Source organism: Mytilus trossulus, chromosome 5, assembly GCF_036588685.1.
Source record: "Mytilus trossulus isolate FHL-02 chromosome 5, PNRI_Mtr1.1.1.hap1, whole genome shotgun sequence".
Classification (NCBI taxonomy): domain Eukaryota; kingdom Metazoa; phylum Mollusca; class Bivalvia; order Mytilida; family Mytilidae; genus Mytilus; species Mytilus trossulus.
In genome coordinates, this window is record NC_086377.1 from 55,924,854 (window position 1) to 55,942,447 (window position 17,594).

General features: G+C 32.9%; 1 protein-coding gene across 1 annotated transcript; it reads right to left on the reverse strand.

Moving 5' to 3' along the window:
• Positions 1–7,374: 7,374 nt before the first annotated feature.
• Positions 7,375–17,230, reverse strand: LOC134718939 (nose resistant to fluoxetine protein 6-like). Its single transcript, XM_063581798.1, has 10 exons — positions 17,073–17,230; positions 14,901–14,997; positions 13,637–13,729; positions 12,446–12,611; positions 11,546–11,625; positions 11,032–11,139; positions 10,310–10,433; positions 9,296–9,485; positions 8,186–8,328; positions 7,375–7,544 (listed from the first exon to the last, which is right to left on the reverse strand). Exons 1-10 carry the CDS (start codon positions 17,206–17,208, stop codon positions 7,419–7,421), a joined length of 1,263 nt encoding a protein of 420 aa, XP_063437868.1. The 5' UTR covers positions 17,209–17,230; the 3' UTR covers positions 7,375–7,418.
• Between the last annotated feature and the right edge of the window lie 364 nt (positions 17,231–17,594).

Consider the following 17,594-nt stretch of genomic DNA (forward strand, 5'->3'; position numbering starts at 1 on the left):
AGCCGTGGCGGCCATCTTGGTTGGTTGACCAGGTCACGCCACACATTTTTTAAACTAGATACCCCAATGATGATTGTGGCTAAGTTTGGTTTGATTTGGCCCAGTAGTTTCAGAGGAGAAGATTTTTGTAAAAGTTAACGACGACGGACGACGACGGACGACGGACGCCAAGTGATGAGAAAAGCTCACTTGGCCCTTCGGGCCAGGTGAGCTAAAAATCATCTGATTATACTATATTCATAAAAATAGAGAAAATTACCAGTTAATTAAAAAAAAAAAACAAAAAAAAAAAACACATTGTCACCCCTTTTTATCCAAGCATTTGTTTATAACTTTTATTTTTTATTATTAATGAAGATAATTGAACCATTTAACCAATGTTACTTGTTAAGACAGAACATATTTGGTCATGTATTCATATATATATTATATATTGACCTTTCGAGCCTGAAATAAATCAAGATTATATTATCTTAATATGGGTTTGAATATTCGATATTAACCATGCCGACTGTACAAAAATATTGATTCATTCAACTATACACTTATATATGTCCTTGGTAACATGAAAAAAAAGTTTATTCTCTTGTTTCTCGTATATTAAAAAAAATCAATGTCAATATTTACCGTTTAAAAGATTTTTAGAAGTTCATCTTTGTTAAACGTTTTTGGGACGGAAAATTTATTCATAAACTGATAACTAATCAGTGTAGCAAAACAGATTTTACAACCAAATCTCGTATAAAACGATATTCACACGCTCTTGTTTAAATAAAATAAAAAATAAAAATTGACCAGAGAGGAGAAATATTGTATCAAATTCGATCCAGTGGTAAAATCTATATGTATGATATCAGTCTTAGCTTTATTGTAACCATGGTATCTATGATGAGTTTATTCAGGGAACAGTATATATAATATTCCTGGTTTATTAAACTGAGCTCAATTTTAAGAGATTGCTTATTTTTGAAACATTTATAATATAAACCATGATTATACAAATTATCAACCACTTTTAAAGCTAAAACAGCTTTAAAATCCTGAATCTGAGCTTTTGACAGAAGTTGGTGACTTTATAAAGCAGTCTTTAGAATTGTGAAAATGAGGTTCATGTCCATCAAAGGTTACATTACCATTTATAACTATGTTTTTTTATGTTTATTTTTGTAATTCTCCACTATCTATAGTATCTATATTAAATATGTTTGTATTTGTGTTCGTATGCAGCAAATTTATAAAGTATTATATTTTTATTTTCGAACTAACCAAATGTTGTTAAGTGTTATTGTCATTTTATCTCATCTGTTTATATCAAACAGTTTTAACATAATGGTCCTAAAATTACATTCTGATCCGGATTACCATTTATAACTATGCTGAATCCGTATAATGACTGACAAAAGGCATAAAAAGTAATCTCACAAAAATACTGAACTCCGCGGAAAATTGAAATGGAAAGTCCCTAATCAAATGGCAAAATCAAAAGCTCAAACACATCAAACGAATGGATAACAAATGTCGTATTCCTGACTTGGTACAGGCATTTACTTATGTAGAAATGGTGAATCAACCTGGTTGTATGGCTAGCTAAACCTCCATTTGTATGATAGTCACGTACAATTCCATTATATTGACAACGATGTGTGAACAAAACAAACAGAAATAATAGTTAAAAATGTCATCAATAGGTGTGTAGCAGTCAACATTGTGTTATAATCTTAATCACTATGACTTAGATAATATAATATTATAATGATCATTTTAATAATGTTGTCGTAGTTTTAGTGGATGTTGTTTTAAAGGAACACAACAAAATCAAAAGTCCTTTAAAGATGTTTTCTTCTGCTCCCAAATACCGGCAAAATTCAATCTGATGATTATTCTGACAACTTATGCATTACAATGTATTTAAAACAGGTTATAAACAAATTGTGCTGTTGATTTAGTTTCAAGTTTTGGTCACTTGAAACTTGAATATCACAATAGACTTTTCCCGTTTGAATAGTTTTACACTAGTAATTTTTGGGACCCTTTATAGCTAACTGTTCGGTGTGATCCAAGGCTCCGTGTTAAAGACCGTGCCTTGACCTATGATGGTTTACTGTTAAAATTTGTTATTTGGATAAAGAGTTGTCTCATTGGCACTCATAACACATCTTCATATATCTACCCCGTCACATAATTTATGTATGTGCCTGTCCCAAGTCAGGAGCCTGTAATTCAGTGGTTGTCGTTTGTTTATGTGTTACATTTTGTTTTTCGTTCATTTTTTTACATAAATAAGGCCGTTAGTTTTTCTCGTTTGAATTGTTTTACATTGTCTTATCGGGGCCTTTTATAGCTGACTATGCGGTATGGGCTTTGCTCATTGTTGAAGGCCGTACGGTGACCTATAGTTGTTAATGTTTGTGTCATTTTTTTTTTTGTGGATAGTTGTCTCATTGGCAATCATACCACATCTTCTTTTTTATATTAGGCGATATTTTGTTGCAGTTTTTTCCAATCCTTGACGGTGTTTATGAGAAGAAGGACCATATCCTACAGTCTTTTTATCTGGATCATGGTGTTAATGATCTATATTGGGTTAACCTTATCTCTTGACATAATTCGTATGACATCTCACGGTTTATATTATCTTACACGTTTTCATGTATAAACATTGAGTCTTTAACATCATGGGGTGTATCCATTTCCTTGTTGTTGTAGGATTAGTATTTGTTTCTGGTAAGTATTGCTTCAACATGACATACATTTATGATTATGAAATAAAGAGTAAATAATTATTGCAATGATTTACTTACAGCAAATGGTTTATTATTTGTAATGAATGACATATTATTCTCCAATTTATTCATATTGTAGTCCTGTGGTGTTGTGTTGTCATTTTGATGTTATATTTCACATGGCTATAAAAGAGGGAGGTTTGGCATGTCACAAAACCACGTTCAACCCATAATTTTTTCCTTTAAAAATGTCCTGTATACGTACCAAGTCAGGAATATGGCCATTTTTATATTATAGTTCGTTTCTGTGTGTGTTACATTTTAACGTTGCGTCGTTTGTTTTCTCTGATTTTTTTAGTGTAAATTCACATTGCGACAAGACGTGTCAAGGTACTTGTTTATCCCAAATTCATGTATTTGGTTTTGATTTTATATTTGTTATTCTCGTGGGATCTTGTCTGATGCTTGGTCCGTTTCTGTGTGTGTGTTACATTTTAGTGTTGTGTCATTGTTCTCCTCTTATATTTAATGCGTTTCCCTCGGTTTTGGTTTGTTGCCCCGATTTTGTTTTTTGTCCATGGATTTATGAGTTTTGAACAGCGGTATACTACTGTTGCCTTTATATTAATCATATACCAGAAAGATTATTTGAAGTATCACGGATTCATACAAAGTCATGTAGTGTTCCTGGACAATATTAGGGTTTTAGGGATATCGAATAAATTGCACTTCTTGTATAAAGAAAAAAGTAAACTAACAAAATTGTCGAACTCCAAGAAAAAATTTAACACGATAATCACATCAAACGAATGTAAAACAAATGCTATATATCTGACCTGGTATAGGCCTTTCTGATAAAGAAAACGGTGGGTTAAACCTTGGTTTATAGCTAGCTGTCTTAACCTTTCACTGACAAAATGAGATATTTAAAATTCAAGGATGCGTATTACTAATAAATCGTCAGTGCAATAATGGTGACACTTGTCTCAATAAAATTATTATATACACGTCACTTCAGAGTGCAATTTATAAAATACGAGAGACAAACATTATTGTGGTCATAATCATGCCATTGTCAAGCAAATCTTTTAAAACGATAAGGACACTTTAGAAAAGGTACACTTTCCAATGAATACACTATCCAACATTAGACAGCCACAATGTGACAAACGACAACCATTGAACATCATGGTGAGGAAGACTCACATTAAGGATGTGAAAGGGTTAGGCATACTCATGTTAAAATGATTATGGCATACTTTTAAGGATACTTTATTCATCATTATTATCATATCTATTTTATCATAAGTATTTCATATTTTTTCGTTGAACATGACGCTGTATTTCTTATTTTCCGTAATTTAATGTGTAACTTTTCATTATTTCCGTAGATTTTATACATAGAGAATATCATATAACTTTTTCAATATCACAACTGTATCAACCCGAGACACTAATATAATCCCAAATGCTCTTATATTGGTTGAGGGTTGTTTATGAAAAAGCCATATCATAATTACTAGTATACACTTTATTATATACATCTACCTCTAGTACAACCAATCTCTCTTACATGTCTGTATTTTGCATGTGACATAACGTATAACATATTAGGGGTTTAATAAATATTTTGTAACCATGACTGCTATCGATAAACTGACGTCATACAGATTAAGGGTTTGATAAAGTCTTTGTAACCGTGATATCGGATGGCTAATAATCACGATTGTCACCCGTATTTACTGCTAAGAATAATATATAGTTTTTTGTTTCTAGGTGAGAAACACTGTCATAAACAATGTTTACATGACACAGAATGTGATAACGGACATTACTGCAGAATTGACTTGGAAGGATGCCACTCGGAATGTATGTCTTCAAGGAACGATCTCCCGCCACCTGTTATAGGTATGAGACATATCAATACACTATTTTTATAATTGGAAACGGAGAATGTGTCAAAGAGACAACAATTCGGCCAAAGAGCAGAAAACTGCATAACGTCCACAAGGGGTCTTCAATGCAGCGAGACAATTTCGCCCTTGGAGGCGTGCTTCAGCTGACACCTAAACAGTATTGTATATAAATTGAGTCGATTAAATGAATAAAACCATTTGAGCTGAATCGTTCTGATATTGTTATATCACTAATTGCTACTATACATGTTTTTCACATCAAATAAAGTTATGCATGCTTCTTAAATGAATCGGTTCGATGTTAAGGTGGAATCAGAAGTTTAAGTAGTTTTCGCCGTAGAGCAAATGTTTTTGTGACTTTTTTTTTTATAAAAATCACATCAACGTGAAATGTAGGTTAAAGATTCAATAGTTATCAAAGGTACCAGGATTCTAATTAAGTACGCCAGATGCGCGTTTCGTCTTCATAAGACTCATCAGTGAAGCTCATATCAAAATATTTATAAAGCCAAACAAGTACAAAGTTGAAGAGCATTGGGGATCCAAAATTCCAAAAAAGTTGTGCCAAATACGGCTAAGGTAATCTATACATGGGATAAGAAAATCCTTAGTTTTTTTTCGAAAAATTCAAACTTTTATAAACAAAATATACCAGAGGGAAACTCAAAATCACAAGTCGAAAATATATGACAACGCCATGGCATAAATAAAGACCAACAGAAAAACAATAGTTCACAAAACACAGCATAGATAACTACAGACTAAGCAACACGAACCCGACCACAAATGGAAATGATCGCAGTTGCTCCGGAAGGTAAGCAGATCCTGCTTCACATGTAGCATTCGTCGTGTTGCCAATGTTAGTACAAACTCGGTAATTAGTCTATAGTACATTATTGTAGGTAAGCGGAATACTGGATGTAGCCAGGTACCAATGTTATGTCCACAACCTTGTATGGTGAACAGAGGAGGATGTACGGTGTGTGATTGTACTGGTGGCAGATTTTCTACTGGACAAAATTCACCTTTTCATGCAACAAATTTGGGAAATCCAGTTCAGCTGAGTCAGATGGGTCCAATGGCTGGTCAGGGAAATAGTGCTAATCAAATGAGCCAAATGCCAGCCCAGAGTAATTCGGTTAACACGGGACCGGGCTCTGGTAGTCTAAATGGACCCAATAGTAATTCGGTTAACACGGGACCGGGCTCTGGTAGTCTAAATGGACCCAATACTCCTAATTTCAATCCAGGCAATCCTGGTGGAGGTCTCCCTAATGGTTTAAATGGACCAAATACAGGACCTATACAAAATGGACCAAATACAGGACCTATACAAAATGGACCAAATACAGGACCTATACAAAATGGACCAAATACGGGACCTATTCAAAATGGACCAAATACGGGACCTATACAAATTGGAGGAGGAATAAAACTAGATCAAATTTTAAAGTCTACTCATCCACGTAAGTAAATGTACATATTCTGTCTTTGATAAAAATGATTATTTTTTTTTAATGTAAATTCATCCAGCATTGAAACATTTGAGATTTCGATTCAAAAGTAACCATGGTAACTGGGGTTTGACATTCGCGTTTCTGGACTTTCTAATCCTACCATGATGGCAAACTGGTTGTCTAGTAATGCTGGATGTTCAAATAAGTATCCAAATCCAATCACTACTGAAACGTTTGTTTTCTAAAACTACATTGTTTTGTAATTCTATCACTGTCTATGCGCCAAAGAAATCCTTTAAAACACTTGTCTATGGTAAACTATCTGTTAAAAATACTCTCTTTTCCCGTTTAAAACCGGCATAATGACCATGTGTGAATTCTAGTCGAACCATTTTCAACAGTAAATGATATGATCTATTGTTATACATGTTATATTTGGTCTGGCTTTTCTTTTCTTTGTTGCGTTTCTTGTTTACTGTGTTTGTCTTTTGAACTTTTTCAATGTTTTGTCATAACGTTTTCTGTTATTTTCGACATAGAGTTTTTTTGGTATAATTCGCCTCCCCTTTGTCTACGATCTTAAACTAAATGAATAAATATTAACTAGTGAACTTCCGGAAGGTTAACAAATGTTCCATTATTTAGAGCTTTCTTTGATATCATTGTTTGACGTACATACTAACTTTTTTTTTACTAATATACATTACAAATATAAAAGACATTCATCGAGTTTGACTTATCAGAGCTGATTTAAAAACTAACTTTATAAAAATAATATAATTTATTATTTGTCAAATATTTAAATTCAATATTTATGTATATATATGTCTTTATGAAAATATTTTTTTCTTTTTCTGTCATTCCTAGCATCATCAGTTTCACAAACGTCGACGCTAGCGCCAACTACTATCAAAATCACATGTGCTCCTGTCAGATGTATAGCGCCATGCAATAAAGGAGTAACGATTTCGAAAGACGGATGTCCAACGTGCTTATGTTAATAAAAAAGTATCAAAGTTTTTAACTTTCATTTCATTTCTATTGTAACCGTTTTGAATTTTCCTTGAATTTCAGTATTTTTGTGATTTTTTTTACTTCGGTGATACCATTGTAATTTCAGGATAGAAGTTGTGTGTTATATAATTTCTATCATGGCACAAAGTTATCCTAAATCTATAAAGGAAGGCATTAAAATGTTTATTTAAAAAATTATTGACAAAAACATACAATTTTCATAATTATATTAATAGTTGTTTAAAACACTGAGTTTGTTCCTATCTAACACATTGTTATCTTTTGTTTTGTTCCTATCTGACACATTGTTATCTTTTGTTCTGTTTCCTCCTAAATATAACACTTTCAAGTCCTAACATAGGTGATTCAAACGCTAATGACGTCACAAAAGCGGCCATAAATGACAACACAATATGTCCAACAATCTCATAAATCTGTAAAACAAAACGGATTGTTTTATGTGTTCGTTGTATACTAGAAAATAACTTGCTAAACATAAACACCAGTACAACAGTGATATAAAGAGCAATATCAAAATAAGCATTATACCATATGAAAGCAATATGATAAAAGCATTTTTTACACTATGTCTTTGCATTGAACAGCAAAGATGAAGAAAAATATAAAAATAATAAACACATAATCTTATATTATTTGTTTAACTTTTTGTTCTCTTATGACCAGGATATTGTATACTTCTCTTCGTTCAAGATTATTTATTTGTGCGTTTCTCTGTGCTGTTTGTTCTAGCGTTTGTTTGTGCTGTATTTTTTTGTGTTTTTTTATGTTATTTTAACGATATCTTTTAACATTGCCATATAAGCCAGAGAGAGGTTTAGCTATCCATAAAACCAGGTTCAACCGACTATTTTGTCTTAAAATGTTACCAGGTCAGGAATTTGGCATTTGTTATCACATAGTCTGTTTCTATGTATGCTGGCGTTTCTTTTTGTAGAAAGGTTCAGTGATTTTGTTGTTCCTTTTTGTTTCCCTCAGTTTGGTTTGTGACCCGGATATGTTTTAGTTAAATCAATTTTTACAGCGGTAAACTACTATTGCGTTGAGTCATACTTACGTATTCACTATCAGACAAGTGTATGGTTTTCGTCTGCGAGTACTTCCAATGGTTTAGTATCATCATGTGGACTAAATACGCCATATATGTCAGTCGACTCAAGGGGATAAAAGCTTTCCATGACAATATTGTGTTGATAAATCCTATACAACATATACCACATTAGTACAGGAATGATATGTATGAGCAAAATGTGACCAGAAGAATCAATTATGACGCCATATAAAACCCTTTTGCCTAAAAATATGTTATTCTTTTGCACATTGCCCGAATATGTTTCCAAGGGCTGATAAAAAAAATTCATATTGACCGCTTCTATCTAAGTTTGATTCTTTTTGGTTTAAGACATTAACCACAGGGCTACATTGCCTGTATATTTAACAGCTATTATTAATGCAATCCTGACATGCAACCTGTTGTTTGTATTGCACGATGAACGATACACGTATTACATATTATCTTCTGCATATTTCGACTTTTTTCCTACTTCTTTTTATAGTAGCAGATGAAACACAAAAGCTATATCAAATATATATGTTTCATTCCAATATTAAACCCCATTCAGATGAGATCTGGAAAATTATTGGGGAGGCTTAAGTCTATTTATGATCTGTATGCGTCTGTCCAAAGTCAGAGCATGCAGTTCTGTGATTGCTGGTGGAAGTCTGTCATACTGGTTTTTTTTTTAGTGAATTGCTTTTTTTTTTTAAATTAGGTCCTTATTTTCCCCCTATTAAATTCAATTTTGATGTCGTGGCCTTTTATAGCCGACTATACGGTATGTTTTTTCGTCATTGTTGCAGGTCGTACGGTAAAGTAGATAAATTGTATGTCATTTGATCTCATTGGCAACCAAACTACATTTCGAGCTTACTATTTTTATACGAGTAAGGTAATCCGTTACAAGACAGGGACAAGTAATACAGAGGGAGATATAAATAGTCATATAAATTGTTAAATTGTAATTTTCAAAGGCAATTTTACTGTATGTCACTTAAAGTAATGCCAGGGAACATGTAAATAATCATATAAATGGTTAAATTGTCATTTTCAAATGTCAATTTATATTATTTCACTTAAAGAAAAAAGGTTTGCCATGCTTTACAGTACCTCCATTTCCAGTTGCACAGGCGAAGATAACCCACGAAATACAGAGGCCCCATGCTGTTCTGTGAACAGCGTTGTAAAAGGCTGCTACCGATGTTGGAAGCGGTGTCTCACTATTGATGTCATCGTATAACCCGTAAACAATGGCCATTCCAGTGCCAATAGCTGCTGACCAGATCGCCAAGTTCAGATACTAATTAAAGTTGTATAAAAGAAATATTATTAACAAAATTGTTACCTGTACAAATGCGTAGCAGCGAATATAGGCTTTAAAAAGTATTCAAAGGTACCATGATTATAAATTAGTACGCCAGACGCGTATGCATTTCGTAATTTGAGTTATGAATTGAATGCTTTCTGAGATCTGTTTCGTTCTTATTTTTGTTGACTTAATTTGTATGTTTAATGCATTTTTTTAGTCAGCAGTGTTGTATGTCTGTGATGTATGTTTACAAAAGTTATCTACTTTATCGCTTTCGGTTTTGCCATTTGATTAGGGACTTTTCCGTTTCGAATTTTTCTCGGAGTTATGTATTTTTGTGATTTTACTTTCTACTATATTTTCCAGTAGTTTACTGGTTCTCTTATATTGAAGAAGTAAGTTCGATTAAGGCCATATCAGACCCTGAATATTAAGTCCATAGCTAAGATAAAGAAATGTTTTTAAAGTTGATGAAAAGTTGTTGAAAAAAATTATATAGAACTACTTATGTGCATCTTTTCCATCAAAGCGTTACCATTTACAAACCAAATAGGCCAAAAGCAGATCATCATATTTATTAGCCAATGAAAACTTACTCTTATGATATTGCAACTGGTTTAAATAGATTGTATCCAGTACCAACAAAAATAAACAGAATTGAAAAGGATGGCTTTCCTTAGTTTCAGACTTGTAGAACGTGGAATCTAACCCTAAAAATATTTGTCAACGTTTAAAGGAAATTATCTTTTCATACGAATTGCATCAGACATGTTAGAATGGCAGATAATTATCTTCATTAGCCAACGAAAACTTACCCTATTGATGTGAACTTTACAATTGGTTCTATATAGTATGTAACCAGCATACATGCCAACCAGATAAGGTCCTATTCTACAGTAGGGTTTAACGTACAGTTTCTTCCAATGTGTAGCGTCTCCACTAAACATGAATAGTTAGATATTACATGGTGGAGGACTTGCCCTTTCTTATATATAATATACCATGAATCAACATACCCTATTTATTTGAAGTCTACAGTTGGTTTTATATAGTAGATACCCAGCATACATCCCCACTAAGTAAGGACCCATTCTGCAGTATGGTTTAATGTAGATTTTTGCGAACCAGTCTTTGCTATTTCCTCTGAATAAATTTTTAAAAGAGATTACATCATTTTTTGTTTTACCGTACATCTGAGTCGCTTACGGTATCGAAAATCGATACTTCACTACAATTCCACAAATAGTATTCATTTTTAATAATTCTCGATCCAATTGTGGACAATATCAAGCTCTTAATAAAGATCAACACGTATCCAACAGCCTTTCGGGGTATATATAAAGTTTTTTTTTATAAATTTAACAAATATTCCACTGTTCACGCTTTTCAATGACAATTTGGTACTCTTAACTCTAAATTGGTTATTATAAACTATACACTTTTATACATTTCAAATATTTAAATGAATTAAAACTAAAAAAAAACTCAGAAAATAAACATATCATTCTTAATCAAATAAAAGAAAGCCAAAACTTACGCGTCAAAATTATTGGCGGGAATATCATAATGAGTTGATATAACTCCTGTTGTTATAGTAGTGCCGACCAGGAACACCATCAAAATACCCACACCAAGTAAATGGAAGCTGAAATTGACCATGACAAAATAAAATATGCAGGAATTAGAAAAAATGTCCTGTCCAAATCAGGAATATGGCAGTTGTTATCTAGAGTGCATTTCTATGTATGTTGACGTTTTGTTTTTTGTTTACTTCAGTGTTTCTGTTATTCCGTTGTTTACCTCTTATAGATGACTTGTTCACTCGGATTTAGTTTGATACCCAATTTTCTTTTTTGAATTAACAATATTGAACAGCGTTGTACTGTTGTTGCCTTCATATATGATTAAATAACACATAAGTGCAGTCAATTGTAATGTTTATTGGTGTGATATATTGTTATCATGAACAAATGATGAATTTATCACGAACTTTGCATTTCAAACTATCGGCGTGATTTATACTATTCAATATTAATAATGTATACACTTACTGGTATAACGGTAGAAGTATGAGTGGACTAAGGATATAAAACTGCATGTCGTTCGCTAAGTACCATGCAACTCCAAAACACTGCAATGAAAACCATATTTATTTAAAAAGATTATATCCAGTCTTTGTAGCAAAACGGATCAAGAAGCTTACAAAATTACTGTATAGGTTTAATACAGAAAATTAACTGTGCTTTGTATGAACTCCTCGGAGTTGTTCAGTATTTGTTGTTATTCTACTTTTGTTGTTATCCCTGAATCGATACAATTACTTTATCTATTGGTTTAATCTACTTAATTCCACCCCGCCTTTGTCTGTTTCGTTTACGTATCTTAGTTGTTCGGATACGTTAAAAAATCTCTACTTTTTTATTTGAATGCATGAAATTGATTCTTTGTTGCATCGTTGCAACATAATTGAATGGTATGCGACTGTCATACAAGTGAGAGGTTGAGCGCTATAAAACCAGGTTCAATCCAAAATTTTCTACATAAGGAAATTCTTGTACCAAGTCAGGAATATGACAATTGTTGTCCATTCGTTTGGTGTGTTTTATTATTTTATTTTGCAATTTGTTTATGGACCTTTCGTTTTGAAATTCCTCGGAGTTCAATAGTTTGGTCATTTTACTCTTTTTTGTAGACGAGACGCGCTTTTGGCATTTTGATTTATAAACTTATTGGTATCGTTTGAGGTTTTTTCCTTATTATCGTAATTTCCATGGATTTTTTTCGAAGTCAAGTATTTTTGTGATTTTTACTTTTCTCCTAGATTTGCCACTTAAAGTAGCGACACTACTATATTTGCATTAAGTTTGATTAGTGATACATGCATAGCCAAAATGTTTACTTTGTTGAATCACTAAGACACGAGAACACATGTCTCAAGTTATAATGCATACCTTTTTCTTATTGTCCTCTACAAAGTTATTGATATACAGAAGATTGTACCACCATCCCTTCTCGCAGCCTTTATCTATTCCACCTGTTGGCCAGTTTGGTCCAGTTCCAGTATAGTGGAACAGGGATACAGACACCATGATAACTAACATATAAGGAGGTGTTAACCTGTAAAGTGTGTTGAGAAATTGATAATAAAGACTAGTGAAATATATCACAATGAAGACAAAACGCAAAACTTTGAATGAAAAGTATGATAAATCGACCATTGCTTCGTTCAACTCGAAAATATAAAAAGGGTTTATAAATCTACCATATAACATCCATGAGAGATTTCTAAGACATGAATATTAATAATGTGGTCAGTAGTCAACACTTCGGTGTTGACATGAATATCAAAAATGTGGTCATTTTTATAAATTTCCTGTTTACAAAACTTTGAACTTTTTGAAAAAATTAAGCATTTTCTTATCCCAGGCATAGATTACCTTACCGTATTTGGCACAACTTTTGGGAATTTTGGATCCTCAATGCTCTTCAACTTTGTACTTGTTTGGGTTTATAAATATGTTTGATTTGAGCGTCACTGATGAGTCTTATGTAGACGAAACGAGCGTCTGGCGTACTAAATTAAAATCCTGGTACCTTGATAACTATTAACACCACTGGGTCGATGCCACTGCTGGTGGAAGTTTCGTCCCCGAGGGTATCACCAGCCCAGTAGGCAACACTTCGGTGTTGACATGAATATCAATAATGTGGTCATTTTTATAAATTTCCTGTATACAAAACTTTGAACTTTTAAAAACTAAGGATTTTCTTATCCCAGGTATAGATTACCTTAGCCGTATTTTGCATAACTTTTTGGAATTTTGGATCCTCAGTGCTCTTTTACTTGTTTGGGTTTATATTTTTGATTTGAGCGTCACTGATGAGTCTTATGTAGACGAAACGCGCGTCCGGCGTACCAAATTAAAATCCTGGTACCTTGATAACTATTCTCTATTTTAAATGTTTGGATCAAACTTCCTTCTTTAAGCGGAAAACTTTTGTATGTTACGACAAAAAAGTCATAAAACAGCAAGACTTTTAAAAAGGTATACACTCTAAGGATGTAAGGATGTTGGTATGCAGAGAAGATTTGACACTATTTGCTTAACATTGCTTAACATTAACACTGGTATATATCTTACCTCCAAAATCGATGAAAATAAAACATGAACCACTTAAGACGTCCTTTGTTTTTATCAAGTTCTTTCATCACCAAATATGTCAGTAAAAGTCCACTACAATATGAAGAAAAATCATAATGCAGCGATTTTTCAGATATATTTATGTCAAAAACTTTATTTCGTGTTCACTTATTTTAAACCTGAGAGCAATAGATACTACTACGTAGTATAAAGTTTAACTTTTGTCTCCAAGGAATTGTCTTTGAAAACGTATGGGAAATGCAATATGAGCTCCATCCAACTCTGATAGAGAGTAAAATAGGCCAAACAGATATAGCCATGACACGATTGTCTCCGCTGTAATGGCACAACCCCTGGAAAATTTGACATGTAGAAAAAAAAACTTTATTTTCACTAAGAAAACATGTGTCCTTAAATAATGACAAAATTTAATACCGGGTATGCACACTTACCCTAGCGGAGCACTAGAGATCACCCCTAGTTTTGGAGGGGTTCGTTTTGCTTATTCTTTAGTTTTCTATGCTGTGGCATGAGTACTATTTTTTGTCTGTTTGTCTTTTTTCATTTGTATCCATGGCGTTGTCAGTTTATTTTCGATTTATTGACTGTCCCTCTGGTATCTTTCATCCCTCTTTTATTATACAGAACATGATTTAATTCAAAATGCGTGCAGTGGTGATGGAAGTTTTAATGACATTGGCTGGCTATACATCCCTAGCACAGTGAGCAGGTGATATTATTGTAAAAGAATGTTAAAAATGTACAAGGTGCGACACTTTCAACTTTTTTACACCAGTACTGAAAACCTTCCATCCTTTACGGGTAGACTTTACATAGATAAATAAAGTCGTAAAAGATACGCAAAATGAGTATGTTAAATGTGATGTATGCCTTTTTGTGCTTCTTCGTTACATTTGTTGTTTTTGAAGTGATTAAGATTATAACACAATATTGACTGCTGTACCCCTACTTCTGACATTTTCACTCTTTGGGTATGTTCGTTTTGTTCATGCATCGTTGACAATGTAATGAAATTTGATACGACTGTCATACAAATGAGAGGTTTAGCTAGCTATAAAACCAGGTTCAAACCACCATTTTCTACACAAGACAATGTCTGTTCCAAGTCAGGAATACGACAGCTGTTATCCATTCGTTTGATGTGTTTGGACTTTTGATTTTGGACTTTCCGTTTTGAGTTTTCCTCGGAGTATTTTTGTGGTTTTAACTTTTACTTCTTGTTTTATAAGTTCTGTATATTTACCTTAAGGTGAAAAATGAATCGACGGATACATATGCATTACAAACGGCCATAAATGTCCATCGTTTGAGCATGCGTGGCATAAATTCTGCAATATTATCTGAAATTCAAAGCATTACGATATGTTTAACTATTTTGTCATCGTATTTGAAGGTATAAAATGACATCGTATATCTGGTATAAGGACATAAACAGTACCCATTCTGATGCGTTCATATATAACTGAATATTGGTAAAATGAAATTTGATACTAGTATAAAGATACTATTCGACCATGAATTTCTGTCGCACTAGGTAAAACTAACACCGATCTGGTGATTGTCTTTCAACATAATTATTAGGACAGTTGTTATCCATTCGTTTGATATTTTTGATATTGAGGCATAGATTCCTTAGCTGTATTTTGCAACACTTTTAGGAATTTTGGTGATCAAAGCTCTTCAACTTCATACTTTATTTGGCCTTTTTAACTTCTTTGGTTTCGAGCGTCACTGATGAGTCTTTTGTAGACGAAACGCGCGTCTGGCGTACAAACAAATTTTAGTCCTGATATAAATGATGAGTTCATTTGAGCATTTTGATTTTGCCATTTGATTAGATACTTCCATTTGGAATTTTCCTCGGAGGCATAATTTTTTCTAATGGTCTATTTACCTGCAATATTATTAGGTGCACTGAATATATTCTATTTACCTGCAATATTATTAGGTGCACTGATTGCATTCTATTTACCTGCAATATTATTAGGTGCACTGAATGTATTCTATTTACCTGCAATATTATTAGGTGCACTGAATGTATTCTATTTACCTGCAATATTATTAGGTGCACTGAATGTATTCTATTTACCTGCAATATTATTAGGTGCACTGAATGTATTCTATTTACCTGCAATATTATTAGGTGCACTGAATGTATTCTATTTACCAGCAATATTATTAGGTGCACTGAATGTATTCTATTTACCTGCAATATTATTAGGTGCACTGAATGTATTCTATTTACCTGCAATATTATTAGGTGCACTGATTGCATTCTATTTACCTGCAATATTATTAGGTGCACTGAATGTATTCTATTTACCTGCAATATTATTAGGTGCACTGACTGTATTCTAATTACCTGCAATATTATTAGGAGCACTGAATGTATTCTATTTACCTGCAATATTATTAGGTGCACTGAATGTATTCTATTTACCTGCAATATTATTAGGTGCACTGAATGTATTCTATTTACCTGCAATATTATTAGGTGCACTGATTGCATTCTATTTACCTGCAATATTATTAGGTGCACTGAATGTATTCTATTTACCTGCAATATTATTAGGTGCACTGAATGTATTCTATTTACCTGCAATATTATTAGGTGCACTGAATGTATTCTATTTACCTGCAATATTATTAGGTGCACTGATTGCATTCTATTTACCTGCAATATTATTAGGTGCACTGATTGCATTCTATTTACCTGCAATATTATTAGGTGCACTGAATGTATTATATTTACCTGCAATATTATTAGGTGCACTGAATGTATTCTATTTACCTGCAATATTATTAGGTGCACTGAATGTATTCTATTTACCTGCAATATTATTAGGTGCACTGATTGCATTCTATTTACCTGCAATATTATTAGGTGCACTGAATGCATTCTATTTACCTGCAATATTATTAGGTGCACTGAATGTATTCTAATTACCTGCAATATTATTAGGAGCACTGAATGTATTCTATTTACCTGCAATATTATTAGGTGCACTGAATGTATTCTATTTACCTGCAATATTATTAGGTGCACTGAATGTATTCTATTTACCTGCAATATTATTAGGTGCACTGATTGCATTCTATTTACCTGCAATATTATTAGGTGCACTGAATGTATTCTATTTACCTGCAATATTATTAGGTGCACTGATTGCAGTCTATTTACCTGCAATATTATTAGGAGCACTGATTGCATTCTATTTACCTGCAATATTATTAGGAGCACTGATTGCAGTCTATTTACCTGCAATATTATTAGGAGCACTGATTGCAGTCTATTTACCTGCAATATTATTAGGAGCACTGATTGCATTCTATTTACCTGCAATATTATTAGGAGCACTGATTGCATTCTATTTACCTGCAATATTATTAGGAGCACTGATTGCATTCTATTTACCTGCAATATTATTAGGAGCACTGAATGCGTGACCAATGATGACCCACGTCATTGACAGGAATCGGATTCCATTTATACATGTAATGACTCCTTTTCCTTGCTTTGTATCTAGAATTTTTGAACCATTTGTATACATTGAGAATGATAACAGCAGCTTCCCTGGAATACCTGTAAAAATAGTGATTTTTAAAACCATTAGTATACATTGAGAAGGATAACAACAGCTTCCCTGGAATACCTGTAAAAATAGTGATTTTTAAAACCATTAGTATACATTGAGAAGGATAACAACAGCTTCCCTGGAATACCTGTAAAAATAGTGATTTTTAAAACCATTTGTATACATTGAGAAGGATAACAACAGCTTCCCTGGAATACCTGTAAAAAATAGTGTTTTTTAGAACCATTTGTATACATTGAGAAGGATAACAACAGCTTCCCTGGAATACCTGTAAAAAATAGTGGTTTCTAGAACCATTTGTATACATTGAGAAGGATAACAACAGCTTCCCTGGAATACCT